This window comes from Vitis vinifera, chromosome 14 (genome assembly GCF_030704535.1).
Source record: "Vitis vinifera cultivar Pinot Noir 40024 chromosome 14, ASM3070453v1".
In the NCBI taxonomy this organism is placed as follows: Eukaryota; Viridiplantae; Streptophyta; class Magnoliopsida; order Vitales; family Vitaceae; genus Vitis; species Vitis vinifera.
Window position 1 is genome coordinate 5745074 of NC_081818.1, and position 16019 is coordinate 5761092.

At 39.4% G+C, this 16019-nt stretch overlaps 1 protein-coding gene across 3 annotated transcripts in view; it reads right to left on the reverse strand.

Annotated features, from left to right (window-relative positions):
• The window catches only part of LOC100258918 (protein HASTY 1), a 34886-nt gene that overhangs the window by 1017 nt on the left and 17850 nt on the right, over positions 1-16019 (reverse strand). Inside the window, exons 16-22 of one of the 3 annotated variants that reach the window (XR_787469.3) lie at positions 5920-6023; positions 5528-5822; positions 5124-5365; positions 3769-4272; positions 3351-3645; positions 3043-3226; positions 1840-2027 (exon numbers count right to left, since the gene is read on the reverse strand). Coding sequence is in view for 1 of the 3 variants with exons in the window: in XM_002272891.4 (XP_002272927.1) it covers positions 1948-2027; positions 3043-3226; positions 3351-3645; positions 3769-4272; positions 5124-5365; positions 5528-5822; positions 5920-6023 (1704 nt within the window). In the remaining 2 variants the exon portion in view is untranslated. Of the gene's footprint in view, positions 1-1603; positions 2028-3042; positions 3227-3350; positions 3646-3768; positions 4273-5123; positions 5366-5527; positions 5823-5919; positions 6024-16019 lie in introns of those variants that run through there. The other 2 variants (XR_787468.3, XM_002272891.4) reach the window with 2 other exon arrangements.

The window sequence follows — 16019 nt, forward strand, 5'->3', positions numbered from 1 at the left end:
CTAAGAGAGTTATAATCAGGACCTAACCCTCCAAGAAGTTGCATGACATGGTGTTGATTAGAAACGGGTTCAGAAATTGCAGCTAGGTTGTCAGTTATACTTTTCATCTTGAGAATATACTCCATCATGGTCAAGGATCCCTTTTTCAAAGTTCGAAATTGCAATCACAATTGTAACATGTGAGCTTTGGAGGAATCATAAAAAATCTTTTCCAATGCAACCCAAGCAGATGGAAAGGCTATGCACCCTACAAGTTGTGCCGCTATTTTTGGAGAGAGTGATGAATAGATCCAGTTGAGGATCCTTCAATCAAACCTTCTCCAAGCCACAAAATCTAGATTAACCTCATCGGAATCAGTCATCTTCAGCGGGCATGGCCTCAATCATTTGATTTATTCTTCAAATCCATTGGCAAACACCACATTTTCCATTTATGAATGCCAAAAATTATAATTTCTCCTGTCTAATTTCACAAATAATGCATGATTTAGAGTCTGAAGATTTTGAGAAGATTGAGTATAGTTTTCAGAGGACACTAGAGCAGAGGTTTGTGAAGCTTAAGATGATGTTGAAGGGGCTGCCATAGTGTTTGGGAAAAGGAAAATTTCAAGCAAATTTTCTTTCCAGAATGGCTCTGACACCATGAAAGATTTAGAAGTACATTTTCAGAATCCAGGGAAGGGTCATTTATACAAAGTACAGAGGTGAGTTAACTCTTAACTATTTTCTAACAACTAACTCTAGTAACTAGTTAGCACAATCCGAATCCATTAAGAGGTTCCAGGTTGTTGACCTCAAAATTTGTTGCTGAAGCTTCTACTTATTACTATGCTTATTTATCTTTCGAACTTTGAATGAATCTATTAATATACCATTCATCATATACTAACAGAGAATTTAATCTACTTTGTGCAATAAATCTCATCATATATTGACTATATTATTAACATAAGTTGTTTGTTGAACAACATGTTAAGCATACAATTCATTACAGATTGGTCAGTACTAAGAGTCGATATAACCAAGAACTAGGCTTTCCAACAAACTTCTAAAACCCTGCTTGAATCAACTTGTGAAAAGTTAAAAACTTTTTTTATTAGTCCAATACAGTGTCTATGTCTATTAGACTAATTTTGATCAAAAAAATATATAATTTTAAAAATAATTTAATATAAAAATCATAAAAATATTACTTCTAATAGAAATTTTATTTTACCTTATACATGAAATACTCCCTGCTAAAGCTAAAAACAGAAAGTTACCTCAAAGAGGACCTTAAGATGTCTATGTTAACTTTCCTTGAAAAAGAAAGACCTTTTTTAGGGTCAAAAGGATGCAAATCTTCATATTAAAGTGCACATGAAAGCTACCTATTTGGGGGTAGGCATGGTTTGCCCTAGGCAAGCTTTTAGTCATTCCAAAAATGGAACTATGAATTTAAAAATATTCATAATAGTACAAGGTATAAACCCAAGTCCAAGGTAAATCTCATCACAACATACTAGATTTTGAAGTAAAAGCAAATAATGAGCTTAATGCCTGCCATTGCCTCGAGCATATATAGCCTAACATCATCCAATGGACTACTATAAAATATGGGAAATATTTAAAATAAGAGAAATCTATTTCAACTCCTGGAAAACAGTTGCCAGCTTCTGTTTTTGGAACCGACTAGTTAATTTAGAACAGGATCAAGAGTCTATTTTAATTTGCATAACAGAATGAAATAAATATAAAAATCCAAACTGTAAAAATATAACCAACCTAATTTACAAGGGAGAGGCAAGGAATAATGGAGTTTTAGATGAGTAACTTCTATTCAACCTTCTATGTCCTCACCGGTCAGGGTAAAACGCGGTCTCCTTCACCGTATTTCTGAGATAAGATTTGATTCTTCTTTTGAGTTTACTCTGTACAGGAACTCTATGATGATCACTACTATAGATCTTACAAAATGGCTGCTAATCCCACAGAATCCCCTTCTTCAATCCTGGGTTCTGAAGCATTAACCATACTGCGAGGCCTTGCTGAAAGTTTCAAGGACAAGAGACTAGTAAGCACATTTATTTGAATGGCTATTTGAAAATTAAACTTGTAGAAACCATGCATGATTCTAAAACAGCTAAATGCTTATGAATTTTAAGCAATAGTTTTTGACCCAGATTAGGGAAAGAAGAAATGGGAACAATAGCTATTCGTGATAAAAGGATCAGTGCTGAATAAATAAATTCAAATGCTTCCAGACCATTTCAGTTACTGTATATTCACAATTAGGATTGCTTATTTTGAATAGGAAGAAACCCTTCCCTATGCTTTGTTCTCATGGTTTAAAACTTCAATCAAGACAAGCTGAAACTTTTCTGACAGTGCTGAAATCGAATACTCAACAGCACCCAGTTGTCCTTAGATTAAAATTCAGATTTGAAGGAAGAGGAATTTTCTTGCTCTTCTTATAGTTTATGGGGGGAAAAAAGGCCCAATAATCATAGAATTAAGGTCAAGATTAATGAATTCTTTTCCAACAAAATAATCAATCAACAGTAACAGCAGATTCTATTCAACAATAACTACAACATCACAGCCACCACTGGATAACCAAAGCCCACTTGCTAGAAGGGGAAGAAAGACCATATAAAGGCAGAAACTTGATCAGCTTTAGGCTTTGTTTGATTCCCATAAAGTTTAAGAAAAAGAATATAAAAAGGAAAAAATATGAGGAAAGGAAAAGATAAGAAAAATTTATAAAATTTTCTCCTATTTGATTGTCCATGGAAAAGTAGAAGTATAGAAAATTAAACTGATGAGGAATTCAGTTCTCTCAAGCATTCTCTACCCTTTTTTAAGAAAAATGAACTGGAAAATCTTTTAGCATTTCTCCTCCTCTTTCCTTTATACTTTTCTCCTTGTCTTTTTTCATGATATTCAAATATAAGAAAATAATTTTTCTTAACATTTTTTTCCTTTCCTTAATACTTTCTAGGAGCCAAACATAGCCTAAAATTATGATGAAAAAGAAAATTATAGATATCCAAGTGAGCTTACTTGAAACATTTGTAATCACATTCATGCTTTTCTGAGCAGCAAGTGCTTTTAACTTGTTTCCTGTGGCTAATAGAAGCAAGCTTTTCATATGCTGTTTTTGCTCCTTAGGGCTAGATGTCTTTGCCAAAGCTTCTTCAAAAGCAAGCAAATCATAGGGTGTAATGCAAGGGAGAGACAGCAAAACCTGTGAGCATTGAGCAACACATCAATCATTGATAACTTTGTGTTACGTTCATCTAATCAAAGTGCATTCCACTTGTAAAACACTTTAAGCAAACACATTTTAACATTGACGGACTACAACTAACCTGCCGTGGAGATGGGTCTCTATCTGAAAGATACACAAAGATCTCACGACAGAGACCAACCAAATCGGCACTGACAAAAGCATTTGACTCAAGGGCCAAACCTTGGATAATTGCATAAAATAAATCTTTAGCGACAAATTCCCGAAGTTCTACATTGGAACTTGAAATAGCTAGAAGAACCACAACTCCACAAAAGGAAGAAACTTTAGTCACAGCTTCACCATCCGTCCATGTAAAAGCTTCTAAACTTATCTGCGATAGTGGAAGAGCCAGACCCTTATGCTTCAAAAGGAAACTGCAAATGAACCACAATTTCAAGAAAACTTACATCTACAGCATGACGAAAAAACCAGACACAAACTAGTCTCATAATCACTGTAAACAGTAAATCATAAGAAAAAATGTGCTATAGACATACCCAACCATAGAGGTTGATGCAAATGCATCCAAATCCTTGAGGGAAGACATGTCCCCACGGCTGACATGCCCAGACTGTTCTAAAGAAGGAAGCCCAGTATTCAGTCCTGGTGAAGCTAAAACTGAGAGAAGTGCACATATCTCACGAGTTAAATCACGAAGTAGCTTTTCCTCCATTACTTCCACTTTTAAGTCTGATCCAGCAAGTATGGCATGTACATCTGGAACCCTGGCTCTCCCTTCACGTAGAAGACAAGACCATGAGCAGCTAAGAGCTTGCTGAGAATGAATAAATAATGGATGAAGGAGCTTTTCCAGCCACTCCTCCCACAAATCTGAAGGGCAAAATTTAACCAAAGGAATCAAAACTGAATGGATGAGCTGCCTTATATGCCTGAACTCCATTGATTGTATATTCTCCATTAGTGCTATAGCAAGAGAACTAATATCCAAGCATTTGAAGAAGGAATCACCAATTGTCGTTGACAAGCCCAATACATTATACCTAGAGCCACAGAGATGCATCAGCACCCTTCAATGAACCAGAATAACAAATAATACAAATAGAAAACATGCTTGACTGGTCCATTGTTATAGAAGAAAGGCCATTATATTTTTCCATCCTCATAAATTAAGCATCCTATATTATTCCTCAATCACCTATTGGTGAAGGTAATGAAGAACATTTCTATATTTTGTAAAGTTAGAATAATATACGTTAAAAGGTCAAAAGATAATGGTTTTCTCAAAAAAGGGAAAAAAAAATAATGGGAAAAATTAACCGCTTGTCAATCTCTTATATTCTTTTGACAAGAAACTCAATTATTAAAAAAATTCGAGCACATCTTCCACCCCCACCACCCAAAAAAATAAAGCAAGAAAGAAAAAAGGGAAAAAGCCCATCTTGAATGACTTAATCTGTCAAACCTTGAAAACTATTTATTATTCTTGAGCAGTGGAACAGACAATGTTTCCTTGCTGATGAATCCATTTGTATTCCCACAATAAACAATTGAAACCAATAACTAAAACCATTCTAACCATAATGGCGTTCAAACACTGTCACTGTATAATTGTACAGTACATAACATTTGTAGAGGAAGAATCTGATTTTAAGTACAGAAAATTTATAAATGAAGTCAAAATTGATCTTGATTGTGTAGAAGTAATGCAAACTCTTTTGCAAAAGTTCAGAGATACTTCATAAAAACCTCAAGGATACTTGTTAATAGCATATTCAGAGTCTTCAACAATTGTCAATTGAACATTGAAAGGTTTCACAACAGCACAAACATCATTAAAGTATATAAAAGATTCAATCATCAAATCACCGCATCAAAAATAACTTATACATACCCACTATCTCTGATGCCTTTCAACCAATTTCGTATGTCAGTTTCATGTGATTCTGCATACTCCTTATTCGTGTCAATCTGAGATCCATCAATAAAACCTGCTACACTCTTTGACAATTTAGGGTTCACTTCCCCAAGAAGACTAGTTCGTTCAACCTCACTCATGATCATTGCAGCTTTTATCTCCCCAGGTAATGATTGACTTACAGGAGGAGACCAAAGAGAATGTATAGCACGAAGCAGCTGCAGATGAACAAGGACAATTTGCATTAAATTACAATGTCGTACTTGCACAAAAAACATCCTCACATGCTTCCTCTTGAGGCACCTTTTTCAGGGTGAAACTTTTACCCATATGAATGAGGAAGTTCAATATGGAAGGTTCAAGGTTCTCAAGATTCTTACCTTCAGAAGAGGAGGTAGCATCCATGAGAGATGAGAAGACATCGGATGCAAAGGAGTAAAACTTGCTGTTGAACTGTTCTGTGAATTCAAACTGCCTTTTCTAATCCCACTCCTCTTAAGTGCCCTCTCAAAGAATGTCACAGTGTGGAAAATTGACCACATAAATGATGTCTCAGAACACAGGCGAATAAGACCTGTTGGGTCAGATAAATACGTTTGTTGCCATTCTACCTGTATCCACTGTTTGCTCAAAGGTTCAAGTAACCACGCCAAAACTTCTTGCTGCTGTTGAACCCTGCAAAATTATCAAGGAAGTTGCAAAAATGCGCTAAAGATATTATACATCAAGCATATGTACAACCAAATTCAGCCAGCAATAAGCAAGCAAATACCCAGCAACAGAAGCCATGACAAGAAACGCTTCACCAAGAATATTATGCTCCGCACGAAGCAAACAGCCTTCTCTTTGCAGATAATCCATGGTGTCAGCTATCCCCTATAAAACAACTATTGAGAATGTATAGAAACAGAATACCATCTTGAAGAAACAAACAATTTTATTTTTCCAAGGGGGCATTGTGTATAGAAACAAATACCATCTTGAAGAAATAGACAAATTTCTTTTTTCCAATAGGGCATTGTGTATGGTAACTTTCAGAATTAAGTGTCCAGTGTTTGAGGTACTTTAAGTATTCAGTAAAGACAAATTGTAGTCAAACATCCATAAACTGAGGAAATTTAATTATTCGCTAAAAAAATTTTGCAGTCAAATATTCACAAGCATTGTGCAGTTTCCAGAGGTGCATTAACCTTCGTTCTGAACTATTGACAGCCTATCAAGCTCCAAAAGCCTATTCAGACCGACCTTTTGTTATAATGAAATTAAAATTAAAGCAAGTTACTGCACTGTGGAACAAGGTCCAAGGCATCAAAGAAGCTGCAACATTGATCAGGAGGCCAACTAATTTGTTTTGCAGAGGGACAGAGCAACAACACAATGAAACAGGATGGCACTCGAAAGTTTAAGCCCTGGCAGGAAATGCAATTCAATTTTGATAGACTGGAACTTCAGTCCATACTCTATATGCTTTCTCAAGAATCAAACTTGGTTGAGAAGCATGTGCCCATCACACATGTTAATCAAGGAGAATATCGTGTTTAGTAAAAAGCTTCAACCTCTTTAATGATGGTGAAATCAAATGATCCACAATCATGGTTAACCAATGTCTTCTGATTAAAAAAAAAAAAGGTTTACCAATGTCCATTTACCCTTTTCCCTTTCAGTAGGAAAAATCACAGGTTTATTGCAAATAGTCAGAAATCTTAAAATAACAAAATAGCAACTATTCACTGAAAATGAGTGTCTAATGCTTATCAACATCCATTCACTGAAAACGGCAACTGGAAACCTAGCATTAATGGGCTGTCATTTGAATCCTTGACTCGGGAGGAGGCTAGGTGTTTGGAGTCTCCTTTCTCTGAGGAGGAAATCTTCTCAGTCCTATCAGCTTTGAAAGGGGACAAAGCCCTGGTCCTGAGGGTTTACCATGGTTATTTGGCATTGTTGTTGGGACTTTGTCTAGAGTGAGGTGTTGGGCTTCTTTGAGGAATTTTATGATCTTGGGCATTTTGAAAGGAGCTTGAATGCTACTTTCTTGGTCTTAATCCCAAAAAAGGGGGAGAAGGGGCAGATGACCTCAAGGATTTTAGGCCTATTAGCATAGTTGGGAGTTTGTACAAATTATTGGCCAAGGTTCTAGCAAATAGACTCAAAGAAGTGGTGGGAAAAGTAATCTCTTCTTCTCAGAATGCTTTTGTCCAAAGGAGACAAATTTTTGATTCAGTCCTTATTTATTGCCAATGAAGTCATTGACTCCAAGTTAAAGAGTGGTTCTGATGGCATTCTTTGTAAGCTAGACATACAAAAGGCCTACAATCATGTAAATTGGAACTTCTTATTAGCAGTTTTGGATAAGATGGGTTTTGGTCATAAGTGGATTTGGTGGATTAATTGGTGTATTTCTACCCCCAAATTTTCTATTTTGATCAATGGGAACCCAACTGGATTCTTTCATAACCCTAGAGGGTTGAGGCAAGGATACCCTATCTCCTTATTTATTTGTTTTAGCTATGGAGGCTCTTAGCTTGTTTCTTAAGAAAACAAAGGAGGGGTGTTTTATTTCAGGTTTCAAGGTGGGAGGTAGAGGTGACAAGGGAGTAGAGGTGTCTAACCTTTTGTTTGCGGATAACATATTGATTTTTTGTGAAGCTTCTAAGGACCAACTTTTGCATCTTCATTGGGTTTTAATATGGAGGAGTTGGTGAATATTCTTAGGTGTAAGGTGGGGTAGCTACCTTCCAAATATCTTGGGCTTCCTTTGGGTGCCACCTTTAAATCGACGACAGCTTGGGACTTGGTGGAAGAGAGGATGTAGAGAAAGCTTGCAACTTGGAAGAGACAATACTTGTCCAAGGGGGGACGTTTGACTCTTATCAAAGCACTTTGGCTAGCCTTCTTATTTATTTCATGTTCATTTTTGTCATTGCAAAAAGGGTGTGTCGTAGATTGGAAAAACTTCAAAGGGACTTTTTATGGGGAGGGGGATCTCTTGAAAATAAGCCCCACATAGTGAGTTGGCTCAAAGTTTGTAAACCAAAGGTGGAAGGAGGGTTGGGCATTCGCAATCTTTCTATTTTGAACAAGGCTCTCTTAGGCAAGTGGAGTTGGAGGTTCATGGCAAAAGAGGAGCCCTTGTGGAAGAAAGTAATCGTTAAAAAGTATGGGGTAGATAAAGGGGGTTAGTGATCTTCGGAGGCGAGGGAGGGTTATGGTGTAAGGTTGTGGAAGGCTATAAGAAAAGGTTGGGATGCTTTTAAAAGAAAGATCTCTTATCTTATGGGCAATGGAAGAAGGATAAGATTTTGGAAAGACATTTGATGTGGGGACACCCCTTTGAGGACTTCTTTCTCATCTTTGTTCGCTATAGCCACCTCAAAGGATGTTTAGGTCTATGAGGCCTAGGAGTAGGTTGATAATGGGGGGCTATGGAACCCTCGTTTCATAAGGAATTTCCAAGACTGGGAGTTACATTGTGTTGAAGCACTTCTTTTACGTTTACAAGGTCATTCGGTAAATAGGGAGGTAGATGATAAGGCAATGTGGATGGCCACGATGGGTGGCAAGTTTTCAGTTAAATCTTTCTATGATGGGATGGTTCAAAGGGGGTTCAAAACCTTTCTTATCAATGATTGTTCGGAATTCTTAGGCTCCAACAAAAGTGAGTTTTTTCATTTGGGAAGTAATGTGTAAAGGGATTCTAACTATAGACATTTTGAAGAGGAAAGGGTAGACTTTGGTGAACAGATGTTTTCTTTTCTTTTCTTTTTTTTTTTTCTTTTTTTTTTGATAGGTAAAGAAAATTTCATATATAAAAAGAGAAGCCAAAAAGGCGACTCAAGGTATACAATACCTATACACCCACCTCCAATAAGGCCAAAAAGAACCTAGATGACCCAAAAAACAACCTTAATTAGAGCCCAACCAATCAATAAAATTAACTATTGTTAGAGGGCAGTCAACTATAAACAACTTAGCCTCAGATCAAAAAGAGAGAACAAAAGAGTATTTCAGTCTCTGCATTGACAACACATCATCCTTGAATGTCAATCTATTTCTCGCCTTCCAAACCGTCCAAAAAATGTGAAGAGGAGCGGCTCTCCACACCTTCTTGCGCTTTTTGCCCACAAAAGAACCATACCAGCTTTGGAGAGTCTCTCTAATTGAAGAAGGCAACATCCAAGACACTCAAAATAAAGTAAATAGTAAATCTCATAAAACCCTTGTTTTTTAACAATGTAGGAGAAGATGGTCGGTCTATGGTCTCCTCTTTCTCAAGACACATAAAGCATCTATTTGACAATGTCCGTCCTCTTTTTTGGACCATATCTTAGGTTAAGGCTTTGCCCCATGTAGCCTCCCACGTAAAGAAACTAATCTTGGGCTGCACATTCACATTCCAAATGCAGCTAGAAGGAAACAAAGACGGACAACCCGCTTCTAGGGCAAAGTAGAGACTTGACCGATAATTTTCCACTCTTTGTTTCAGACCATGACATATTATCATCCACATCTTCAATTACTCCCTTTCCATTTAGCCGCTCCAAAAATCTTTCCGCCTCTTCTACCTCCCAATCATTGAAGGCTCTTGAAAAACAGGGGTTCCAACTCCCCTCAGCCAAAAGGTCCCAAAAATCTGCCACCTACGCTTCCTTATCAACAGTGAAAGAAAATAAGGAAGGGAAAGACACACACAAAGGGGACTCCCCGCACCATCTATCCCTCCAAAATCTCACCCTCCGCCCATTACCTATAATGAATAACATCCTATCGCCCACCAACTCCCAATCCATCCTTATTCCTTTCCACAGCTCCATTCCATGTGCCTCTCTCACGTCCCGAGAGCACCAACTCCCTCTATCTTCCCCATACTTCCCTTTAATCACTTGATTCCACAAAGCCTCTCTTTCATTTGCAAAACGCCAATTCCATTTAGCAAGAAGAGCCTTATTGAGAATGGAAAGGCGTTTGACCCCCAAACCCCCTTTCTTCTTACTTAAGCACACCAACTCCCATCTTACAAAAAAATGCTCTCACTCCAAATTACCACCACCTCAAAGGAAGTCCCTTTAAGTTTTCTCTTTTCTGCGTCTAACTGAGCTTGGTAAGCACAACAGTGACATAAGATAGATAAGTAAATTCGATAACGTGCTTCGGATTGGAGTTGTCCTCCCTCCCTTGGATAAATATTGTCTCTTCCACATGGCCAACCTTCTACAGAAACGCTCTTCCACTCCATCCCACACTGTTACTGACTTAAATGGAGCACCCAAGGGCATGCCCAAATAAGTGAACGGTAGACTACCCACTCTACAACCAAAGTCCCAAGCAAGATCATCAATATTCTCTACCCTCCCTACTGGAATAAGTTCACTTTTTTCCAAGTTTATTCACAATCCCGACACAACCTCAAACCACATAAGTAACCAACTGAGATAAGTCAAATGGTCTTGAGAAGCTTTGTAGTTCACCAAAGTATCATCAGCAAACAACAAATAGGAAATTAGAACCCCTTCTTCACTCCTACCCTTCACCCTACAACCCAACAAAAAACCTCCATCCACAGCCCTTTTAAGAAGAGAACTAAAGACCTCCATAGCAATCACAAAAAGATGAGGTGAAAGAGGATCGCCCTGCCTCAAATCCCTTGAGCTTTGGAAGAAGCTCGTAGGGGTTCCATTAACCAACACAGAGAAACTTGCAATGGATATGCACCACTTGATCCACCCGATCCATTTCTCCCCAAAACCCATTTTCTGCAAAACTGTGAGAAGAAAAGACCAATCCACATTGCCGTACGCCTTCTCTATGTCCAGTTTGCACAAAATGTCATTCTCATTATTCTTGAGAGTCGAATCAATGGCTTCATTAGCTATCAACACTGCATTTAAGATTTGTCTACCTTCCACAAAAGCCCCTTGAGCCTTAGAGACCACATTTCCAACCACCTTTTTTAGCCTATTAGCTAAAACCTTGGCCAGCCACTTGTATAAACTTCCCACCAAACTTATAGGCCTAAAATCCCCTAAATCTTCAGCCCCAAATTTTTTTGGAAATAAAACCATAAAAGTTGCATTTAGGCTTTTAACAAATTTGTCGTTTTCATAGAATTCCCTGAAGAAACTCATCACATCAACCTTCACAAAGTCCCAAGCAAACTATCAAAAAGCCATAGAGAAGTCATCTAGCCCCGGAGCTTTATCCCCATTACAACCCAACAGTGCATCAAATACCTCCTCTTCTGTGAAAGGCATCTCCAAAGCACAAGCATCCATATGCTCCAAAGTCTCATATTGCAACCCGGAAACAGAAGGACGTCAGTCCACCGGATTGGACAGCAAAGGCCTAAAAGCATTGACTATCCCTTCCTTAATTCCATTCTCCTCCATAAGTCAAAAACCATTAATCCTAATTTTGTCCACATTGTTCCTTCTTCTGTGAGCATTGGTCATCTTGTGAAAGAAACCTGTATTTCTATCACCCTCTTTCAGCCACACTTCCCTAGATTTTTGCCTCCACGTAATCTCTTCAAGTAAAACCCATTTTTTGTATTCTTCCCTCGCTTCTTTTCTAGCTTCCAGCTCTTCCAAGGACAGTCTGCTAATCTTCTCCTTAACATCCCAAAACTCCACCTGCTCCAAAGCCAAATCCTTCCTATATTCAACCCTACCAAAGATGTCTCTGTTCCACTCCTTCAACTTAGCCTTCAAAACCTTTAGTTTTTCCGCCAAAATAAAACTTGAGAAGCCACTAAAGTTGTCTCCCTCCCACCAAGACTTCAAGAGATCCTTAAAACCCTCCACTTTTAGCCACATATTCTCAAATCTAAAAGGGAAAGGGTCTCTTCTCAGACCCCCTCCGTCCAAAAGAATTGAAAAATGGTCGGACACAGGTCTTGGTAGGACACACTGCCTTGCATCACCAAAACAACAGTCCCACCCCTCATTAACCAAGAACCGATCCAGCCTTGAAAATGACTAGTTATTCACCCCTCCATTCCAAGTAAAAGGACCCTCAACCAGAGGCAGATCCTTTAACTCTAAATCTTCTATAACTTCTGAGAACCTTCTCATGTTTGAATTCAGGCTCCCTCCTCTACTGCGCTCTTTCGAACTTAAAATGGTATTAAAATCCCCAACAACACACCACGGCCCATTCCAAAGCCCATTTATGGCCCCCAACTCCTCCCAGAAACACTCTCTGTCTCTCCTCGTGGTTGGGCCATAAACCCTTGTAAAAGTCCACATGAAACCATCCTCACAATTCTTAAAAATGCAAGAAATTGAGAACATTTCTATTTGAAGGTCAACCAAATCCAACACCATATTACCCCAAAACACCACTATACCACCAGCAGCACCCCTTGAATCCATAGCTCCCCATTCAAGAAATCTTCCCACTCCTAAGCTACGGATAATACCCCTTGACACTTCCTGGATCTTGGTTTCCTGTAAGCAAACCAAATCCACCCTATTCTTCTTTATCAAAGCTTTGATCACCTTCCTCTTATCACAATTATTAGCCTCTCTTACATTCCAGGAGAGCAGTCGGAGCTTCATTTAGACCTGCAAGTACTAACCCCCCCTTCTCCTCCTCCTCCTCCAAGATAGTTCACTGTCCATTCCAATTTTCTCAATTCTCTTTCGAATTTTGACGACTCCAATTTTTTCTTTTTTCTACCATTCAACTTCCTTTTTTGAAGTTTCCTCTCTCTCATTCTTTTTAGTAAAAACAAAATCTCCTCTTCGAAACACTCCGGCATTCCAAGATAACAGCTAAACTTAGCCAAGCTACTGGAATGCCAACACGGCTCACCCTCTTTGTCCCTCTCCTCTACATCCTCTTGGAAAGCCCTTTTTGAAACCCCCTCTATCGCCTCCTCAAAAGCCCCATTAGCCCTACCCGCCAAATCAGAGATCTCCGCCTCCCTCCCATCCGCCAAAATCACCCTTATAGGGCCCAAAATTGCTCCCCCAACTGCTTCTGAACCACTGCCCTAATCGGATCCCCCAGCATTGGCAACGCTTACCCCATCCCGCCCAGAAGGAGTAGAAGATGGAGAGAAATCCCGCTTCCCCAAAGAAAACAAAGAGCAAGTATAGCAATCTGTGTACCTGGAAGCCTCCTCCATCAAAGCTTCGTCGGTGATCTCTGTAAGATTTAGCACCGGCGGAGATGACCCCAACTGAGAACCAAAAACTTCCCCATCTTGTTCTCCGTAGTCATGAAGACCCCTGCGTGCCCTAACCCCATTTAACACTTCATTAGTGGGTCGTCCCACCACCACTGGGCCTTTTAAAGGCACCATCATGGGCCAGCCCACTTCCAAATGTTCTTTTAAAGCTCCACTAACTTGGCCCTCCTCGGTGGGCCTTCTCTCCATAACCATCTCCCTTACCCGGCCCAGCGAACTAGAAACTTGGGTTACAGGCCCGATATTTGGAATCTCCTCCCAAACAGTCTACAGGCTTCCTCTGGTCACATCAACCTCTGCTCCTCCTGCCGACACAAGGTCCGAGAGCTCAGCCTTCCTATCTTTTCTGCAACCACCTTCACCAACTTCGCACGGCATAGCCACCTTTGCAGGCTGCCCATGCGTCTGTGCCTTCTCCACATTGAAATCAGCGCATGAATCACCTCCTCCATCATCCCTAACCTCCTGCTCCTTACCCGTCTCATTTCTGATCACTGAAGCCACTTCCGACACCCATGGTTGCACCTCCCACCATAGCTGGATAGCATAACAAGAAGATCCAACTGCCACCTGCAAGGAGCTTGGCCACTCTAATCCTTCAAATTTCACTAATAATTTGGCCCATTGGAGCTCCTTAAAAGTAGTAGTGTCTTCATCCACCGCAACAAACCCCCCACAACAATCCCCAATCTTTCTAAACACTTCCCGACTCCAAAAATGCAGCGGCAACCCCACTACTCTCACCCAAACATTCCTTAAACCATCAATGTCCTCTTAAAAGCACCTTGTCTGCCTCTTCTTTATCCTCAAACTCGATCGGTATGAAAGGGCCCCCCAACCTCACAAACTTCACCCCTCCTTTAATATTCAAATGAGATCTTCCCCAGCTGCCCAAAGCGGACAGATCTGGAGCCAACACGAGAGACTTTCTCCATCTCCCAACCAGGCACCGGTCCAAAAACTCCCTTCCGCTTAGCACATCTTTCTCCCCTAGTTGTAACCACACTACTTCCCCTAAAATTTTCTCTCTTGTTTTCACCGCATCAACATAGGAGTTTTTGGCCCTCCCCTCAAAAGCCCAATCTCTACACCCTGTCCTATAGTAAGCGAAAACTCCCCTAGGCTCATCGCGAGTCAAAACTCCAAGAGAGCGAAGTTTTTCAGCCAACAAGACCCAACCTCCCAGAATACCTTTCCCCTCTGGAAACACTAAACAATACCTCTTTGCTTCCAAGTCAACCACATAGCACAATAAGAACCTGCCTACCTCATTTGCACGACTTTCCAATTTAAACTTCCTACCTCCATCTTCCCAACTTTTAACAAATCTCTGAACAAGCTTACCCCTACAACAAGCCTTCACTCCCTCCAACAAACAACACAAACTGAAGTTCTCAAACTTGATCCACAAAGTAAAACCTTTGTTCCTTTCCACAATGATTCCCTTAAGTCTCTCCCCAGACACATCCACAGAAATTTCAAAGGACTTTGAATCCACTGCAAACCAACATCTGCCTCCTCTTCTATCAGACATCTCCAAGTTTTTTCTCACTCAGATAGCTTCCATTGATATCACCTTTCTCCTCATTTTCAGCAACAAATAATATGGTAGTAAACAAATTGGGAAAAAGAATTGTGGTATATGAATTCACTACAAGCAGTTCCAACGGGCAAACCACCTATAAATATGACCAAGAAACTCCATTGGTGAACAGATGTTTTCTATGCAAAGGCAAGGCGGAATCTTTCGATCACATCTTTCTTCATTTTTCAAAGGCAAATTTGTTATGGCAATTAGTCATCTCCTTTTTTGGAGTGGTGTAGGTGTTGAACCTCAGTCCGAGTAACACTTCTTAGTTGGCACAACCACTCCGTTGGTAAGAGGAGAAAGAAGTATGTTGCTCCTCTTTGTTTGTTTTGGACTATTCAGAAAGAGAGGAATAGAAGGGCTTTTCAAAATGTTGAGCTTTTAGATCAAGAGCTAAAGTTCTCTTTCTTGTGTAACTTATTAGAATGGTCTAAAGGGGGTCTAGGGCAAGAGTCCTCTATGATCAATTTTATCGATTGGTTAGGTTGCCAATAAGGGGAGGGATTTCTTGTTTCTTTCTTTGGTCCCACTTTTATACTTCCAGTGTACTTGGCATAGCCTTTTTTTGGCTCTTTAATCTATATTGCTCTTTTGCCTATCAAAAAGAAAAAAACAAAATAATAAAAGTAATAGCAACAAGTAATCACATGGCTTCTCCATGAGATGGATCTCAAGCAATCAAAAAGATCCCGTAAATCATTTACCTGAAATTTCCACAATGGTTTTTCATTCCAAGAGAGCAGAAATAATAATAAAAACATTAATTATGTGCTTACTAGGAGAACTTAGGTAATCAGTTGCCCTTTTCAAAATGATTCCATTAACGTTTTCACATAAGTTTTTATTCCAATTGAGCCTGCAGGTTGAATGCAAAAGCTCTCAATGGGAAGTGTGGAAATCTTAAAAATAAAATAACCAGACCTCACAGAGGTTCAGCTTTCATCTTCCTCAATTATTAAATGCATAATAAGGGATTATTATTAAATGCATTCCTCAATTATCTACATTAATTTCCAAAAAAGAAACTCATATGTGATCATGTATGCATGCAACAAATTCTATGGTTCCACCCTGACCCAACAGGCCTCAGGCA